We start from the raw sequence: 15,939 nt of genomic DNA, 5'->3' as shown, positions 1-15,939 counted from the left end.
TGTTCAATGGTTTTCTCCAGATTGTGTATCTAACACTAAGTGGAAAAGATTTTACTGGAATAGTTAAAAGGACCAAAAAAAAAAAAAAAATTAGGAAAAGAAACTTGGGTAAATATAATCACTAATGATCTTTGGGAAAACACCTAGTTTCTTATCCTACAGTGAGTGTGAGGGGTGCTGCAAAAATTGTCAGAACAAAATTGCTTTTAATTTATTTTAATGGTTTTAGAGATAGAAAAGTCACTGTTTATACATGTTTTGGGGGAAATGAGATGAAAACTGAAGGTTGCCAAACAAGAGTGGTAGGACAATGTTATGATCGTATAAATTTTCAGCCTTAAGTCACCCTATTTAAATAAAAGTATTTGCAGAAATATCTAGTCAATCAACTAGGCTAGTTTTGCCCAATCAACTAGTTTTGTCCAATAAAGATCCTTTCCTGTCTGTGGCATCAAAGGTGCCTGAGAGATTTTACCATATAATGTGATTCAAAGTTTGCTACCATTTTATCCTCACACCAACCACCATGCTATCTCATGGGTGGGTTGGGGAATTCTCTCTCTGTTGGGTAATATCTTGAGGCAGTGCTCACTGGAGGGAGCTATACTGGATGATTCTGAAAATATCTACTCCTGCCTTATTTTCAGGAGCTGTTTAGTGTAGTGGTTAAGAGTAAAGAACCTATAGTGCCTAGGTTAAGTTAGTGGCTCTGATACTTTCTTGCTCTGTGACTCTTGGCAAATTTTATTTTTTCCACTATGAGGTACTTTTCACTAATATGTTCCTTTTACATTTTAATAAACCTCTTTTCATCTGTGAAATCATTTCTATGGCTGTTTGGCATGTAATCACCCATTAGCTCCATAATGAGGTTGGATGAAGTCACATACATACTGTAAAGGCTGCTCGGGTCTCAGAGGCTGTTTTGTTTTTGGATTCCAACTAGTTCCTGAGACCTGAAAATAAAGAGGTTTGGATTGCTCACACTTGTCTTCTGGGTCCCCTCCTACGATGGATACGTGGTCACATGTATTTGAGGGAAAAAAAAAAGGTTTGCTGACCTTTTTTCTATTAATATCTGCTTCCTTGATTCACACAACTGCTCTTCATTTTATTTCACTTATGGAAAGAGCGCTGAACTAGTGAATAATAGAGATAATTTTCACTCATTTATGCATGTATATGATGGGTCATGAGGTAAAATATATTTCCCTTTGTCGTCCTACAAGTTTGAAGCCGTTGGACTAGAGGACCCTTGAAAGCATCTTTAGCGCCCCCTTTTTCTAGTCTCACTTTCTGACTTATCCGGTTGTCCAGCCAGACAACTGATTTGGTTTCAGACACAGTGCTAACATTCAGATTCCATTTTGTGACCCACCACCACTTATCTTTATATATGGGAAAGAATATGGAGCCATATGGAGGTGATGCAGAAATCAAAGACCCTTGGTTGTAAGCTTTAACCAGACTCTATTCCACCTACAGTTTTGAAGAACAATGAAGATCAAAGTGCTCTAAACCTGGGGTTGGGGAACTATGGCCCACAGGCCATATCTAGCCTGCAGCCTGTTTTGGAAATAAAGTTATATTCAAATACAGCCATGCCCATTTGTTAGGTATTCTCTTTGGCTGCTTTCTCTTTACAGTGACTACAGCTGTGTAGTTGTAACGGAAATGGTATAGCCTGCAAAGCCTAAAATATTTGCTAACTTGCTTTTTATAGTTTACTGACTCCTTATCTAAAGGAAGATATTTCCTAACTGCTTGAAAGTATATCTGATGAGTATTCAGGGAAAACTTGTTTTGGCAATATGGTATTGCCTTTATATACATTCTTTTTAGTCTTTCTGGATAAATTAGATAGGAACCATATTTCTGTTTCACTAAAGGTTTATTGTGTTAAATATGTGCATAGGGTTGCATCTGTATGCACATAAACAAAATAAACTGAAGAATGGAACATGTCAAAAATAAGGATGCTTTTTAAAAAAAACTTGTTGAGTGTTGGGAGCTTGACCTACGTTATTGTGACTAATTCTAACACCATTGTCCTGTAGCTATTATCCTGTTTTACTGGGGAGGAAATTAAAGCTCAAAGAAGTAAACTGAAAAGCTGCATATGTATACTTAGCCATCACTCCGTGCTGTGTCTGGTACACTGTCTCTCTTCTAGCAATTAAGTGGATCATGTGTGCCAGTTTCTTAAAATTCCTTAAGTCTTATTAATTGAGGTATAGGAGATTTTAATATTGCTTCTCTGCAAAGATGGAGGGGAGTGAAATTGGACTTACCATCCATTGATTCAGTCTTATTGAAGGATGATTATTTAGTTGGAGTATAGCAGTTGCTTCAATCATAGGCAATTTGAGTAGAAGTCTTGCCATTGCCAGTTAAATAATCTTGGATTATATAGATTACACATATATTCTTGGCCAGAGATGCAGTGCTACAGATGATCAATTAGATAATTAATTGCCATGTTTGAAATGAGTTCTTCTCTCATCATTAAGAGTTTTTTCTACCTATCAATAAAAGCTGGGTCTATATTTCTACAAATGTGTCTCAGGTTTCTTTTCCTTTATGAAGGAGCTAGGCTCAAAAAATATTTTCACATATTAATTAACTATACTCAGGGCAAAGGATTTTTTTCTGGATCTGAAGTGATTATCTTTTAAAGAACTCTTATTCATAAATTTTCTTAGTTTTCTTCCAGTAGATCCTGAGCAATATATTTTGACCATGACTCATACTTACATGCCCTAAAGGCATTCATTCTTTGTATCTACTTGGGATTTTTGTCCTGTTTTAATTTCAGTACTTAAATTGGAAAAAAGTTGCTTGTCCATAGAGTAGATGTAAACTACCTCAGTGTTGATCATGGTATGTCAGTTTTTATTTGATACCTTCAATATTCCCAGAAATATAGAGGTAAAAGGGAAAAAAACCCCTACTTTTAAGATAGCCCAGTATATTTCAGAGGAAATATGGACTTTATTTAAAAGCATCAATTTCTATACTTTTTCCAATAAGGTGTTTTTCTAGGAATAGACTATATTTACTTAGATTATAAATGGAATCACATTTAAGATATTCAGTAGTAAGTTCATTTTTTATTCTATTTAATTTTTTGTGAAACCTATTGGCTTCTTTGTAATGAGTTTTGGTGATTATACCAGCTAATTTATGTTACGGTTTCTGATAGCGTAGATAAAGATGACCTATTCAAAGTTAGTTTAACTTGGTATCGCACATATCCTAATGTGACATGTATTAATCTTTCTCTGTGTTCTAAATGAAAGAAAGATCATTCCAAAGTTGATGATCACTTGCAGGAGCAAATTTGTGTATCACAGCTTAATTCACAATGAGAGAAGGTTAATTTGTCCATTTTGAGGGTCATCAAACAACTGTGCTAAGGATATTGCATTTGCCAGCATATTTTGTCCAGGACTTTCCTCTTACTTTTAAAAACCCTGTGTATTCTAAAATGATTTAAGAAAGCGGTCTGTATCTTAAGCTAAATGAAGCTTATTCTTTATAAACACTAAAGAACCATGAAAGACAATTCTATTTGTTTCTTGCTGCTATACTCAGACAATTAAGAATATATAAGTGCCTTGGAGGAGAGAATGTGGGAGATCCTAGGCCAATATCTTTTTTAAAAAGTCCCTCATAAAATGTTCAGAGCTATCCAGTGCTCTGCTGACATTTTATTTTTCTTCATTTCAACTTTGTCTAAATTAACCTGACTCCAGGTTGTATTGAAAAGTTTGACTTCAGAAAGGATTTTTAGTATTCATTTTGTTCATAACTCTACAGAAAGGGTCTCTATTTCCATTTTCTCTCATAGAGCTACCACCCCTCTGTTTAAATAAAGCACTCAAGATGCTTATTTAAATGCTAATCTCTAAATGCTGCATGTTTAGGCAATATAGTTTTGGGGCTAGGGTTACTTTCTTCTCTGTCCTTTTATTTTTGGTGTGTGTGGGGCTAATATTATGCAGTACTAGATTTTTCAGTCAGCAACTTAGAAATGGAAAGAAATTCTGGCAAGTGCCGATCAGCTTGGTTTTTATTTTTAGTGAACAGGTTGCAGAGTCCCTTAAGTGGCTTGCCATGGTGGAAGCAGACCATTGTGGTGATAGATCTGTGCCTTAGCTGATTGATTGGTGTAGAGGAATTAGCAATCTGTGAAATGCTCTTCAGAAGTAATTCTCCTCCAGGGGTCAAGGAACCATGGTCACCATCTCTCTGGCATGATTTGCAGCTACTCATTGTAGCCTTGTCACCAGTAGCAAATGCAACAACTGAAAATGGAAGATGTTTCCTCGCTCAGTTTTCTTCCCTTCTGCCTAACTAAATTTCAGTAGTGCCGCCTTCTGTTTTGCCATCCGGGTCAGTGAAACTTTAAATCCATGCGCTATGTTTTAATTTATGACTTAGAAACTTGCTATGACATTTCTCTTTTAATAAATTATAATGCTATACATAACGATGTCTTGCAGTCAAGAGCATGTGTATAGAGGACTATGTATCATAGAAGACTGAATAGGAATTGTGTATGATGGAGTCAGCTCAGGATATATATTATGTGCTCTCTGTTGTAATGTTGAACCAAGTTATTTACCTCCATTACACACCCCCGACCCCGACCCATCCTCTTTAAGCTACATGGCTGCTATTATTACCATTATTTTTTAATATGGCTTGAATTGTGTCATAGTCCTGGATAAAAGTCTTTTAATGATTTCAATATAACTGTAGGAGAAACTCTAAACTGCTTTTTATGACATTTAAAGTCTTTTATATTTAGTTTTGTTTCTGCCTAGTTCCCTACATACTCTGCATGCTCATTATACAGAATTATTTGAGATTCCTCAACATATCTTGTTCTTTTAGACTTGTGTGCTTTTGTCTGGCTTTTCCCCTAATTTCAGTCACATTTCCATTTTGGCTGTTTTCTAGTTGGCACATTCTTCCTCATCTTCACTAGGAGTAACTCAGTGAAGCTTTCCCTAACCAACCCTCGTGTAGGTAGTGCATTCTTTTGTGTTCTTCGGAAGTTGGATCATGCTATTATTATCCCACATAACATACCTTATGTATACGTACATACATATAGATTTACGTACACACACATAGATCCCCCATAGTTCTGTCTCATTTATCAGTTCAGGACTATTTTTTAAATATTTCCTATCATCTACTGTGTTAGTCCTTAACCTCAAAATACAAAATTCTTTAAAAAAGGATTTGTAAAAGATTTATTAATATGCTATATATTACACTTCCTGAATTAGAACTTATTGTAAATTATAAATTAAAAATTCTTAAAAAAATTTCCTATCACTCAAGTCAAGTAGGCCAATAATGATTTTCAAGACTCTCTTGACACATTTCTGATATGGCAGTGATGTGCAACAAATAGCAGGGGTTGACCCACTTATTTTGTACAGCTACTCCTAGTTGTTACTGCTAATCAGGATCCTGTAGTCTAAAATTAACAGTGACTATGAAGGACGGCAATTAAGGCCATTTGTCTTCCAAATGAGTCAATGTGGGTTCCACTGGTAGTTTAAATTTATATACAGAGGGCACTCACACTATTACAAAGGGTAATGGGGCCCCTGAAGGCCTGTGTTGCAAAGCAATAAGTTATTTTAGGGTTATGATAGCAAATTAGCAAATTATATTTTGAGAAGAACTTTCCCCTTGCTATGTGAAGATGTATTTCCTAGCAACCTCTTTTCATTGATGAATTTTAGATTAAAAACACATCATTTTTCATGAGAACATTTACAGAAAATATATGTAAAAGACAGCATTAAGTCTTTAAGCTTCTGAAGTTTGGTTATTTGATTTGTTTTTTTAAGAGCTAGTGTCTTACTCTGTTGTCCAGGTTGGAGTGCAGTGGCTCTATCATAGCTCATTGTAACCTTGAACTCCTGGGCTCAAGCCATCCTCCCACCTCAGTCTCCCCAGGCACATGCTACCATGCTTCGCAAATTTTTAAGATTTTTTTGTAGAGACAGGGTCTTACTATGTTGCCCAGGCCGGTCTCAAACTCCTAGCCTCAAGCAATCCTCCTACCTGGGCCTCCCAAAGTGCTGGGATTATAGGCATGAACCACTGCACCTGGCCTTTGGAGTTTGGCTGTTTTAAAAGATTGTTGTAGTCATAAGAGTAATTCAAGGATACACAAACATTCTGCTTTTGCAAAAGGTTTTAGGGCTGTAGTGTCATCTGGACATGTCTGATCTTGCCTGCTTTGTTTATTTTACCTGTGACTGTGGCTCCTTTCTGTCGTTGGTGAAGAATGTAATTTTTCTTCATACTCAAATTGCCAAACTTTTGATGAGGAAAGTGAATTCCTTTTATATAGAGAAGAATTCACAGGACTGACTTAAATATACCACTCCTTATCCTGTTGCTTGGTCAGAGAATTTGCCGAGTTTCTTCGCAGAGATCCCCATGGAAACTAAACAAATAAGCTATTTGAAAGGAGACAAGTTATTGGTTTTTTTCATTAAACCCACTGCTGGGTTTTTGTTAGTTCTAATCCATTTTCTTTCAAGATTAGACATATAGGCCAGTTCTTATTTTCATGATTTTAATAAACCAAATATGTTGTGTGTGCCTGTACATGTAGGCAAGAAGCAAAAGTAATCATTCTACTTCTGCCATAAAATTACCCCTGGAAATAAAGCCAGAAAAAAAAAATTGACTGATGTAAATGGCAAATGCTACCTCCATTTAAAAAAATAGATTATTAAATAAAGTGGAAGTGGTGAGAGTGATTATAGGATAATCTGATTGGTTATGTGCTTGGGTAAATGTGGATGAAAGTAATCTGAGTAAAGTATGAAAGATATCATGGACCTCAAACACTTTAGACTCCATAAAACTTTATATGTTTCATTTGCTATTATGAGTAGATTTTGAATAGTTGTTTTAAAGCAAGGAATTTGGTAAGACAAGATAGTAACTTCACCTTTTGAACTTGCATTACAGAGAAAGACAATTTCTTCTTTTTTGTCCTCCCCTTATCCCCACTAAAGTTATTAAAAACTGTTTAGATTCTAGGTTCTTTGTATATTTCAGGAAAACCTCACTTATAGATGAGTCTTTTTTTTTAATTTTTAATAGTTTAAAATCTGTGCCTAAGCTATCCTTCTGAGGCTCAAACTTGCTTCTCATGCAAACAGAAGATACTGGTAAAAATTTCTTTTTGTGTGAAAATTTAAAGAAAATAGTGATAAACAGATGTGTCATTTATTATTAAAATTATGAGTACCACATTACATACTTCAGTATAACATTTGCTTCTCCAGTGCTTTTTCCGCCTTTAGAAAGTCTGTTTAGAATATAACCGGAGTCCTCTTTTCTCCTTCCAGGTGGCTGCACTTTTGATGATGGTCCGGGGGCCTGTGATTACCACCAGGATCTGTATGATGACTTTGAATGGGTACATGTCAGTGCTCAAGAGCCTCATTATCTGCCCCCTGAGATGCCTCAAGGTGAGAAACATTCTGTTTACCCAGTATTGGGGAAATAGCTTTGGAATATGTAGCATTTTCTTATTTCAAGCATAACAACAATAATTTAACTGTTATAATAAGTTAATTTATTGTGCTACTAGAGCACATTGAAGAGCCTTAAAATATTCTTTGCCTTTCCCTTAATACCTTTCTATAATCCTGTATTAGTCAGGAATGCTCACTATACCTTTGTTATCTCTGTCTTTGGACAAAAATATGAGTGGCTCTTTTTCCCTATTTAATAATAAATCCAAATGGCAAGCCAAAAAATAAGAAAGCAGAACTAACAATCCTTTCAAAAAATCTTAAACATGGAATCAACTCATTTGATAGCTATTCAATTGAATTGCACAGGTTTGATCCCATCACATTGAGGGGAAGGACTTAGATCACACAGTAGGGAGAGAGGTTGTATCTTCCTCTCACTGGTTGTACGACGCATGCCAGTGACTCTGAGGGCAGGCAGACTGGAGACAAAGTTGTAGAGAAATAGCACCAAGACCTGTTGTTCTTTACCTAGCCTTTGTTATAGCCATTGATTTTTGGTTTTGTGAGACAATATATTTTCTAATTATTTAAGTCAGTTTGAGTTGTGTTTTTTCTTATTTGTAAAAACCACATTGACATAGAGTATCAATATATACATACCATTTCATACAATATCAGACTAATATTTGTGCTTCCAATTCTATATTAATTTGGAACTAATTCCAAGTTGTAAAAATGGAGTATGTAAACAAAAATTTTAAAATATAACAATAAAAAGAGCAAACTATTTTCCTTCCAACATTTAGAAAGAAATGAATAAATATAGTATATAATTATATATAATCATGTATATATTATAATACATAATAATTGTTGTGGTGATTGCCCACTAATAATGTAGGTTTTAAAAAATATTTTTAGTATTTTTATTATAATTATTTAAAAATAGTTTATAGTTATTTTTTCTACAAATTCAGTAAGTCCTTCCTGAGTGTGAATTTTAGATATGACAATTTTAGACACAGCCATTGGAAATGAAAATGTCAATTCTGGCCATTGAAGAGAGAAGATTTTATTAGTGGAATCCCAGAATGTGCTAATTAATCTGATTAAAAAAAAAGTAAAAAGTAAAAAAATGTCAACAATAAACAACATATCACAGTACATAAAGCAAATAAAAGAGTTACAAATAAAAAAGTTACATTTCCAAATTTGGGTTTGTAAATGAATATAGTAAATATATCCCTAGGAAAGTTTTTTTTTTTTTTGAGACAGAGTCTTGCCCTGTCACCCTGGCTAGAGTGCAGTGGCAGCATCAAAGCTCACTGCAACCTCCAATTCCTGGGCTCAAGGGATCCTCCTGCCTCAGCTTCCTGAGTAGCTGGGAGTACAGGCATGCACCACTATGCCAGGCTAATTTTTTCTGTTTTTAGTAGAGACGGGATCTCACTCTTGTTCAGGCTGGTCTTGAACTCCTTGACCTCAAGCCATCCTCCCGCCTTGGCCTCCCAGAGTGCTAGGATTACAGGTGTGAGCCACCGCATCTGGCCTAGAAAGGTTTTTATGGATCCAATCTGATGTGTACTTTGATAATAGAATGAATTAAATCTGCTTTTTAGTCTAAATTGTCACTTTCCATTACTGAGTAGGGAAGTATTTCTGAGGCTGAAATGAGCAATAATTTCCGTTGCTGAAGAATAAATTAGAACTATGTGGTTGATACCCTTTGCTTCTTATGTGTGACCCCTAATTTGTCAGCAGACTTATTTAGTTTTGTGCATAGGTTTGTGTTTTTTTTTCAAAGATACATAATGTTATTTTCCCAGTGCGTTTTAATTAAAGAAACTACTGTAATTTTTCAACTGAGTTTTCTCTGTGTTATATTTAGACTACATTTTTCATATAAAATTAAAGGGGGTGGACTGGGATGCACACATTTTGACTGTTTATCGTCAGAGAATAATCAGAAAGACGTTGATTTATGGAAATGTTAGCATTGTTAATTACCATTGATGGTGGGTAATGAATAGCTGAAGAATTACTGCTTAGATGACCTTGTTGGCTCACCTTTGATGAACAGCTTAATCGGTGGTTACAGTGCAGGATGATATGCACAGAAAATGAAAGTGTTTGAAATTCAGCCATATCTTCCAATTAATAGAACATAAAGTAATTAATCATGCAGAGGAGGGAAAAAGGTCATGGCTACTTTATTTTTGTCAAATGCGACTGTTTAGTCTTCAGAGAGGTGAGAGAAAGCACTTGCGTGTATTCTTTTGCTCTATTTTTACAATAGATATCTTTTTTTTCCATTTTCCTTCTGATATTCCTCTCAAGCGCTGACTGAACATTAGTTACTTGTAAATTGACAAGAAAGGGACATTTAGATTTATCCAATTAAAATTGTCTGAATGACTTTTTTTATTTTCAAGTAGGAAGGAAGGAATGCTTGTTTTCTGTTGTTCACTTAAATAAAAACCACCGGCAAACAATAACAAATCAAGAAATCCCAAACATTTGGCAACTATAAAGTATTAAGACTGGCCCTCTGATGCAAACTTGTTACTGAACACTGTGAAATACTTGGGTGTGGTTCATTGGCTTGTGTTCATTGATCTTTTTGGATTGGAAGCCAAGAGATGAAAAAGAAAGGGTGAATAAAAAGGTTAGAATAAAAGAAGAATGAATATGGATAGAAGAGAAGAATAGAAAAAAAGAAGAAAATTATTTCTACTCATGGAAAGATACAGTGCTATCAATAATTGCTTAAAATATTCTGCAGCAATTCCTAGCCTCACGTACTACATTTTTTCAGGTTATAGAGATGATGGCCGAAAGATCTGCTAAAAATGTTTAAACATACATTACATAACACAGTCCTAATGGCCCAAAATCGTATGAAAATATGAGCACCTACTCAACTTGGCCATCAAGGAAATGCAAATGTAAACCACAATGAAAAACTACTACATACACAGTGGAAAAGTGAAAATTGTAATTTCAAGTGTTGGTGAGATTGTGGAGCAAGTGAAACCCTCATACAATGGTTGGATTGTAAATGTGCACAACCACTTTCTACAACCTAATTGCCAGCAAATCCATTCTTGGGATATAAGCTCAGCAGAACTGAGTATATGTTCAACAAATGACATGTGCAAGAATATTTACAGCATTGACATTCATAATAGTTCCAAGCCAAAAATAACCCAAATGTGTGTCAGCAGTGTAATGGATAAATCAATGGTTTTATATTCATATAATGGGATATTATACTGCAATGTAAATTAATGAACTATTGCTATATACCACAATATGGGTGAATTTCACAAACATAACCTGAAGGAAAGGAATCAGAAACAAAAGAGTATGTTTTGTATAAACTTATGTAAATTATATAAATTTCAAAAACAGGCAAAACTAACGGATGATGTCAGAAGTCAGTGTGTTATTTACTTGCAGGACTGGCTGAGGGTGGGCAATGGTTAGTGCTTGTAAGGTGGCATGAGGAAGGCTTCTGTATACTGGGAATAATTTATTTCTTGCTCTGGTTGGTGTTTTCACAGGTATGCTCAAATTGTAAAAAGTCATCCATCTCCACATTGAGTTTTGTACTTTATGTATCTGATATGTTAATAAAAACTGCCAAAAAAAAAAAAAAACCCAAACAAACCAACCCAATACTCCAAGGATAGTATTGTGAAACTAAAATAATATTTAAAAATGTTATAGGTTAGAATAAAAGATGTATATTAGTAATAGGAATCATCAAATGGGTACAAACTTTTATATTCCCATAATCCTAGATTCCTTCTTCCACACTAAAAAAAATATTATACTCTTTGAGATCCTTGGGTCTTTGTGTGTTCTCTTTCCTCTGCTTAGACATTTCTTTGTCCACTTATCCATTCACCCTTCTTATACTCATTCTTGCTATGTCTACTCAGGTTTTATCTACTTTGAGAAGATTTTCCTGACTGGTTTGGAACTCTCATATTTCTTCTATTCTCATGTGTAAATATGCTCCCACTGTATTTTGTACATATTTCAATTGTCGCTGTTGTCATAGAATATTTTTATATGTCCTCCTCTCCACTAGACTATAATGTCTTCATGAGCATACACCATATTTTTTCATCTTTGATATCCCAAGACACTGTTTTATTTTGCTTAGACAAATATGTCAGCTTCTGTAATGTAAGATTTAAAATATTTTGGTCAAGGGTTAAATAATAAAGATTTTTTTTTCTCGTATTAGAAAATTAATTGAATTAAAAAATCCCATTTCTCAAACATTATATTGGGTTCAGATTTTTATGTAATTAGAAGACCTTCAAATCACTAATATTCAGCTTATTTCTTTAGAAAAAATATCACCTGTTTATTTTGGATATGTTATTAAATAAAATTAGAATACCACTAAGAAATAGTTCTCTCTTTGTATTTCTCTTGTTCTTTTTGTCTAACTTTCTTTTTTGTCCTTTGCTTGTCAAATTAATCCCAGTTTTCTAATCCTTAAAAATCTGTTGTGTGTGTGTCTATTTGTGTGTATGAAATTCATAGAGTATGAGAGATTTTACATGGAACTAGAAATTGTTCTTTGATCTCAAATGCATCTGTGTTCATGACCTTACTTGTCAAGTGTTCCTTCATGCCTTTGACCTCACGAAACAAATTCATTTGACCATTTTACTATTTGTTCTGTCCTAGTTCCAAGAGCAGGGATTGTGATTGACATCTCAATATATTTATCTTTCACTGTAATTATAACTTCTTTTTCTTTTTAACAGGTTTTTGTAAAGTAACTAATTGAATTTTAGAGTCTCTAGAGCACCCTTTTGACAGTATTTAAAATTATGACTACATTATATCCACCTTTTCTGATTTGTTCCTTTTCACTGATAGTAATGATAATCATTGTGTAGAGTTCCTTATTTAAAATGCATATGCTGTGTATATAGTAAAAAATAAAAGCCTTCTGTTATTAAATAAATCTGAAGATTGAAGTAAGAAACCATTCCTCCTCTCTAATAAAACTTGGTGAGATGTGATTCAATAGTTTAAGGCCCTACTGGATAATCAATTTTGTCCCTTTGTCTAGTTCCTAAACTAAAATATAGAGAGCAAATGAGATTACACAGAGAAAGAAGAGAAATGAATGATGCTATTAAGAAAAGTGCCTTTTAATTGATTTGTTACTTTTAGAACTATGTATGTATCTATTTTTTTTCCTTACATTTTTAAACAAGAATTCTTAGCTAGGTGGTTAAAATAAGCCTTGTTTTCTTCAAATATGTAGTTGGAGAGCTTCAGTGTGTTTGTATATTCGATAGAGAAAGTGCATCAGTCACATGATTTTGTATCTAGCTTTCTTCTGATAATGTGACGTAGTGTAAATTCAATAAAACATGGGTGTTCACAATTTGATACATATGATAACATTTATAAGTAACAATTTCAGCAAAGTTTTTTAAGTAATGATACTAATCTCTTAGTTTTATAGAAGACAGTTATAATTTAGTATTAATAAAATGTATGTCATATAACACATTTTAATATAGCTGAGAAATTTCAAGATAATTTCAGTGTTGACTTAGTATTTCTTTCTCTCTGGGAATGGTAATCATGTATTAAAATTAGTGGATCATTTTGCCTAATATTTCCGTCAACCTATTAGAGACAGTTGACAATAAGGCATATATTTTTACAAAGTCACAACTGCCAAAAATCTGACACAGCTGAATTAACAGAATTATTTGACAGCCAATCTGTCAGAGACAAAACAAGGCAGATAGTGGTAGAATAAAGTTATCTGCATATAGTGTTGGTAATGAGATATTAAGTTGCTAATATTATGGCTAATTTTATGTTAGAGGATAGAGAAAATCAGGCCAAATGTTGGTTTATTTTCTTTTTTGTTGTCTAGTCGGCATTGTCTGTTAACACAACCAAAGATAATATATGTGTGAACATGTGCAGTTGTCCTAAGGCTGACTGAGAGATGGAGTGGTAATGGGTGAAGAAAGGAAGGGAATGGCTTAACATCAGTCCATTAACACGGATGAGAAAACCTCAAAGTATTGGATACTGGCATTAGATTCTAAGGAGCCTGAAAGCCACAGAAGTTTAAAGGTGAAAGGCTATGCATCATTCAGTGTTTTTCAATTATTTTTTAGGCAATAGAAATCTTTGTTTTAAAAAACACAGTACGTTCCTTTGCTCAAATATGTAAAATCAGTAACTAGGAATGAACGGTCTTGGAACTTGCTTTGTAATTCTGTAAATACCCACCCCTAACCTTTTCCTTTCCACTACCACAGCTCCATCAAAGTGCTTCTGTGAAAAACACTTAGAGATGTCAGGCTCTGAGGGACAGCTTGAGAACAGTGAGTTTGCAAACTCAAGTGCTTTCAGATAAGCATCTCTGAGATGAAGGCACTTCCTACTATTAGCTTCCACTTACTGGTAGCTAGGGAGTTTTACTCTATGAGGGACATGATATATATTTTTTAATCTTCACAAGAACCTTATAAAATTGGTGATATTTTAGAGCTAAGTGGAGTGAATAAGTTGTTTAAAGTCACCCAGGGACAGAATTTGAACTTAGGTCTGTCTGTTATCAAAGCTACTCTTGCTACAGTACTATCCTGCTTCTTAATTGTAGTTGAGCTGACAGATTTCCATGACTTGGACATGTACATTTAAATCTACTGTATGAGCTTTATAATTTATTTGATTTAATCAACAGTCATTTTCTACCACTTCATCTCAAATTATTTCTTTCCACAATTTGAAAGCTTTAAATGACTGTCTCGTATTCTTCAAGGGAAATGGAGTCTGAGCCTCGCTGTTGTTTGGAATTGGTGCTGAGCTTCAGGGTTTCCTCCGAGATATTCTCATCCGCTGGGGAGATGCTTTGCCCTTTCTTTGATTTACCTGTATGTTATTTTTAGTTGTTTGATGAACACTTGGCTGCATGTTTGTCTAAGCAAACCCTTAGAAACACATATATTATCTGCTGTCTCATTAGAGCATGTACTTTAAAAGAAAAATTCTTGGACCAAGGGAATCAGACTAAAGTCTAGGGTTTGAAAATAATTTTAAGACTTTGTTTGCAGTGGAGTATTTTAGGATGAGAATTATGGGCTTATTTCAGTGTGCCTCTTCCAAACCATATTATCATGTGTCTATCGGTGCTTTTGCCCTTAGCACAGAGAAGATAGTTTACTACATTTGAGTTGCTTATTAAACACAGTGGGAGTTGGAGGCAGTGCAGAGTGAGAGTGAAAGGCTGTAATGGACTGCTTGAAAGGTGAGCCACTTAATGAAGGCTGGTTTTTAATGTAAGGCCTATTATCCTTGTGGACATAAATGCAGCATGAAGAATGTCTAAATTACAGTGGACAGAAATGGCATGCTGAGACAGGAATTTTTTTCCTGATATTTCAGGTACATAATGTACCTAAGTTAGCTATGTCCCAATATATCTCAGGAGAAAAGAACAGCCTAGTATTAAAAAAAAAAAAAGAAAAAAATTAATATTGGTGTCAGTGCTAGAGAACTTCCACCCTCCTAAATGAATTAGAGATAAGAGTACACAGCAATTTCAAAGACTATGCAGTCACCTTTAACATACACTTTAAAATCAATACATAGTCCAAAGAAACAAAATTACTTTTCCTTGGGAGGAGTGTGACTGAAAGTACAGTTATGACCTTATACTTTTCTTCTTCAAAAATAAATTTGTCTCATGTTGGCTTGGGACTATCTCAGTTTAAAAGCTTATTGTCTTTCAAACACAGGAAGAATGCCAGGAAAACAAAGTTACAAAAAAACCAACAAAAGGTAAGTAATTAAGTTCAGGATTATTTAAAAATACGTCTGATGTTAATAATCTTATATAGTTTGTGTTGTGAAAAATCTAGAGCTGTGTGTACATGTTAGATTATCACTACATATAAAAGGTACTTTCAAACCTTGGAAGAGACTGTCAGTTTTTAAGCCTAATTTCTGCAGAGAGTACTATGTTATATTGAAAAGGCCTGCGTGCCCTCACCCAAAGAGGAAGTTATTGACTGAGAAATATTGCTCAACGTAAAGTGAACATTTTATATATTTAGAGCCCATCTTAGAAATGCCTGCAGCATCATGAAATCTTCACCTAGTGACACAGATTAAAAAGATGCTAGCTTGCTTTTTGTAGGTTTATGAGAATAAAATTAAATGGAAAATAGGACAAATCCACAAACTTCATCAAGTTAGTTATGTAATTCCAAACCTTCTTCCCCAACCCCTTCAGTTTTTTAGTAGTTGGTAATTTAAATAGGAAAGTAGGGTGACACATTTGGCTATTCAAAAATTATGTTTTGAGTGTGTAATTTTTATCCAAGGTAGGTCAGACTTATTGGATACTTAA

At 34.3% G+C, this 15,939-nt stretch overlaps 1 protein-coding gene across 3 annotated transcripts in view; it reads left to right on the top strand.

Moving 5' to 3' along the window:
* Positions 1-15,939, top strand: part of PTPRK (protein tyrosine phosphatase receptor type K) — a 503,601-nt gene that overhangs the window by 105,621 nt on the left and 382,041 nt on the right. For all 3 annotated transcript variants that reach the window (XM_045544333.1, XM_045544334.1, XM_045544332.1), the window contains exon 2: positions 7,395-7,517. In XM_045544333.1, coding sequence (XP_045400289.1) covers positions 7,395-7,517 — 123 coding nt within the window. The remainder of the gene's footprint in view (positions 1-7,394; positions 7,518-15,939) is intronic.

The sequence above is a fragment of the Lemur catta genome, chromosome 2 (genome assembly GCF_020740605.2).
Source record: "Lemur catta isolate mLemCat1 chromosome 2, mLemCat1.pri, whole genome shotgun sequence".
NCBI lineage: Eukaryota > Metazoa > Chordata > Mammalia > Primates > Lemuridae > Lemur > Lemur catta.
Note: the sequence above shows the minus strand (reverse complement) of the source record. Positions and strands in the feature narration are given on the sequence as shown.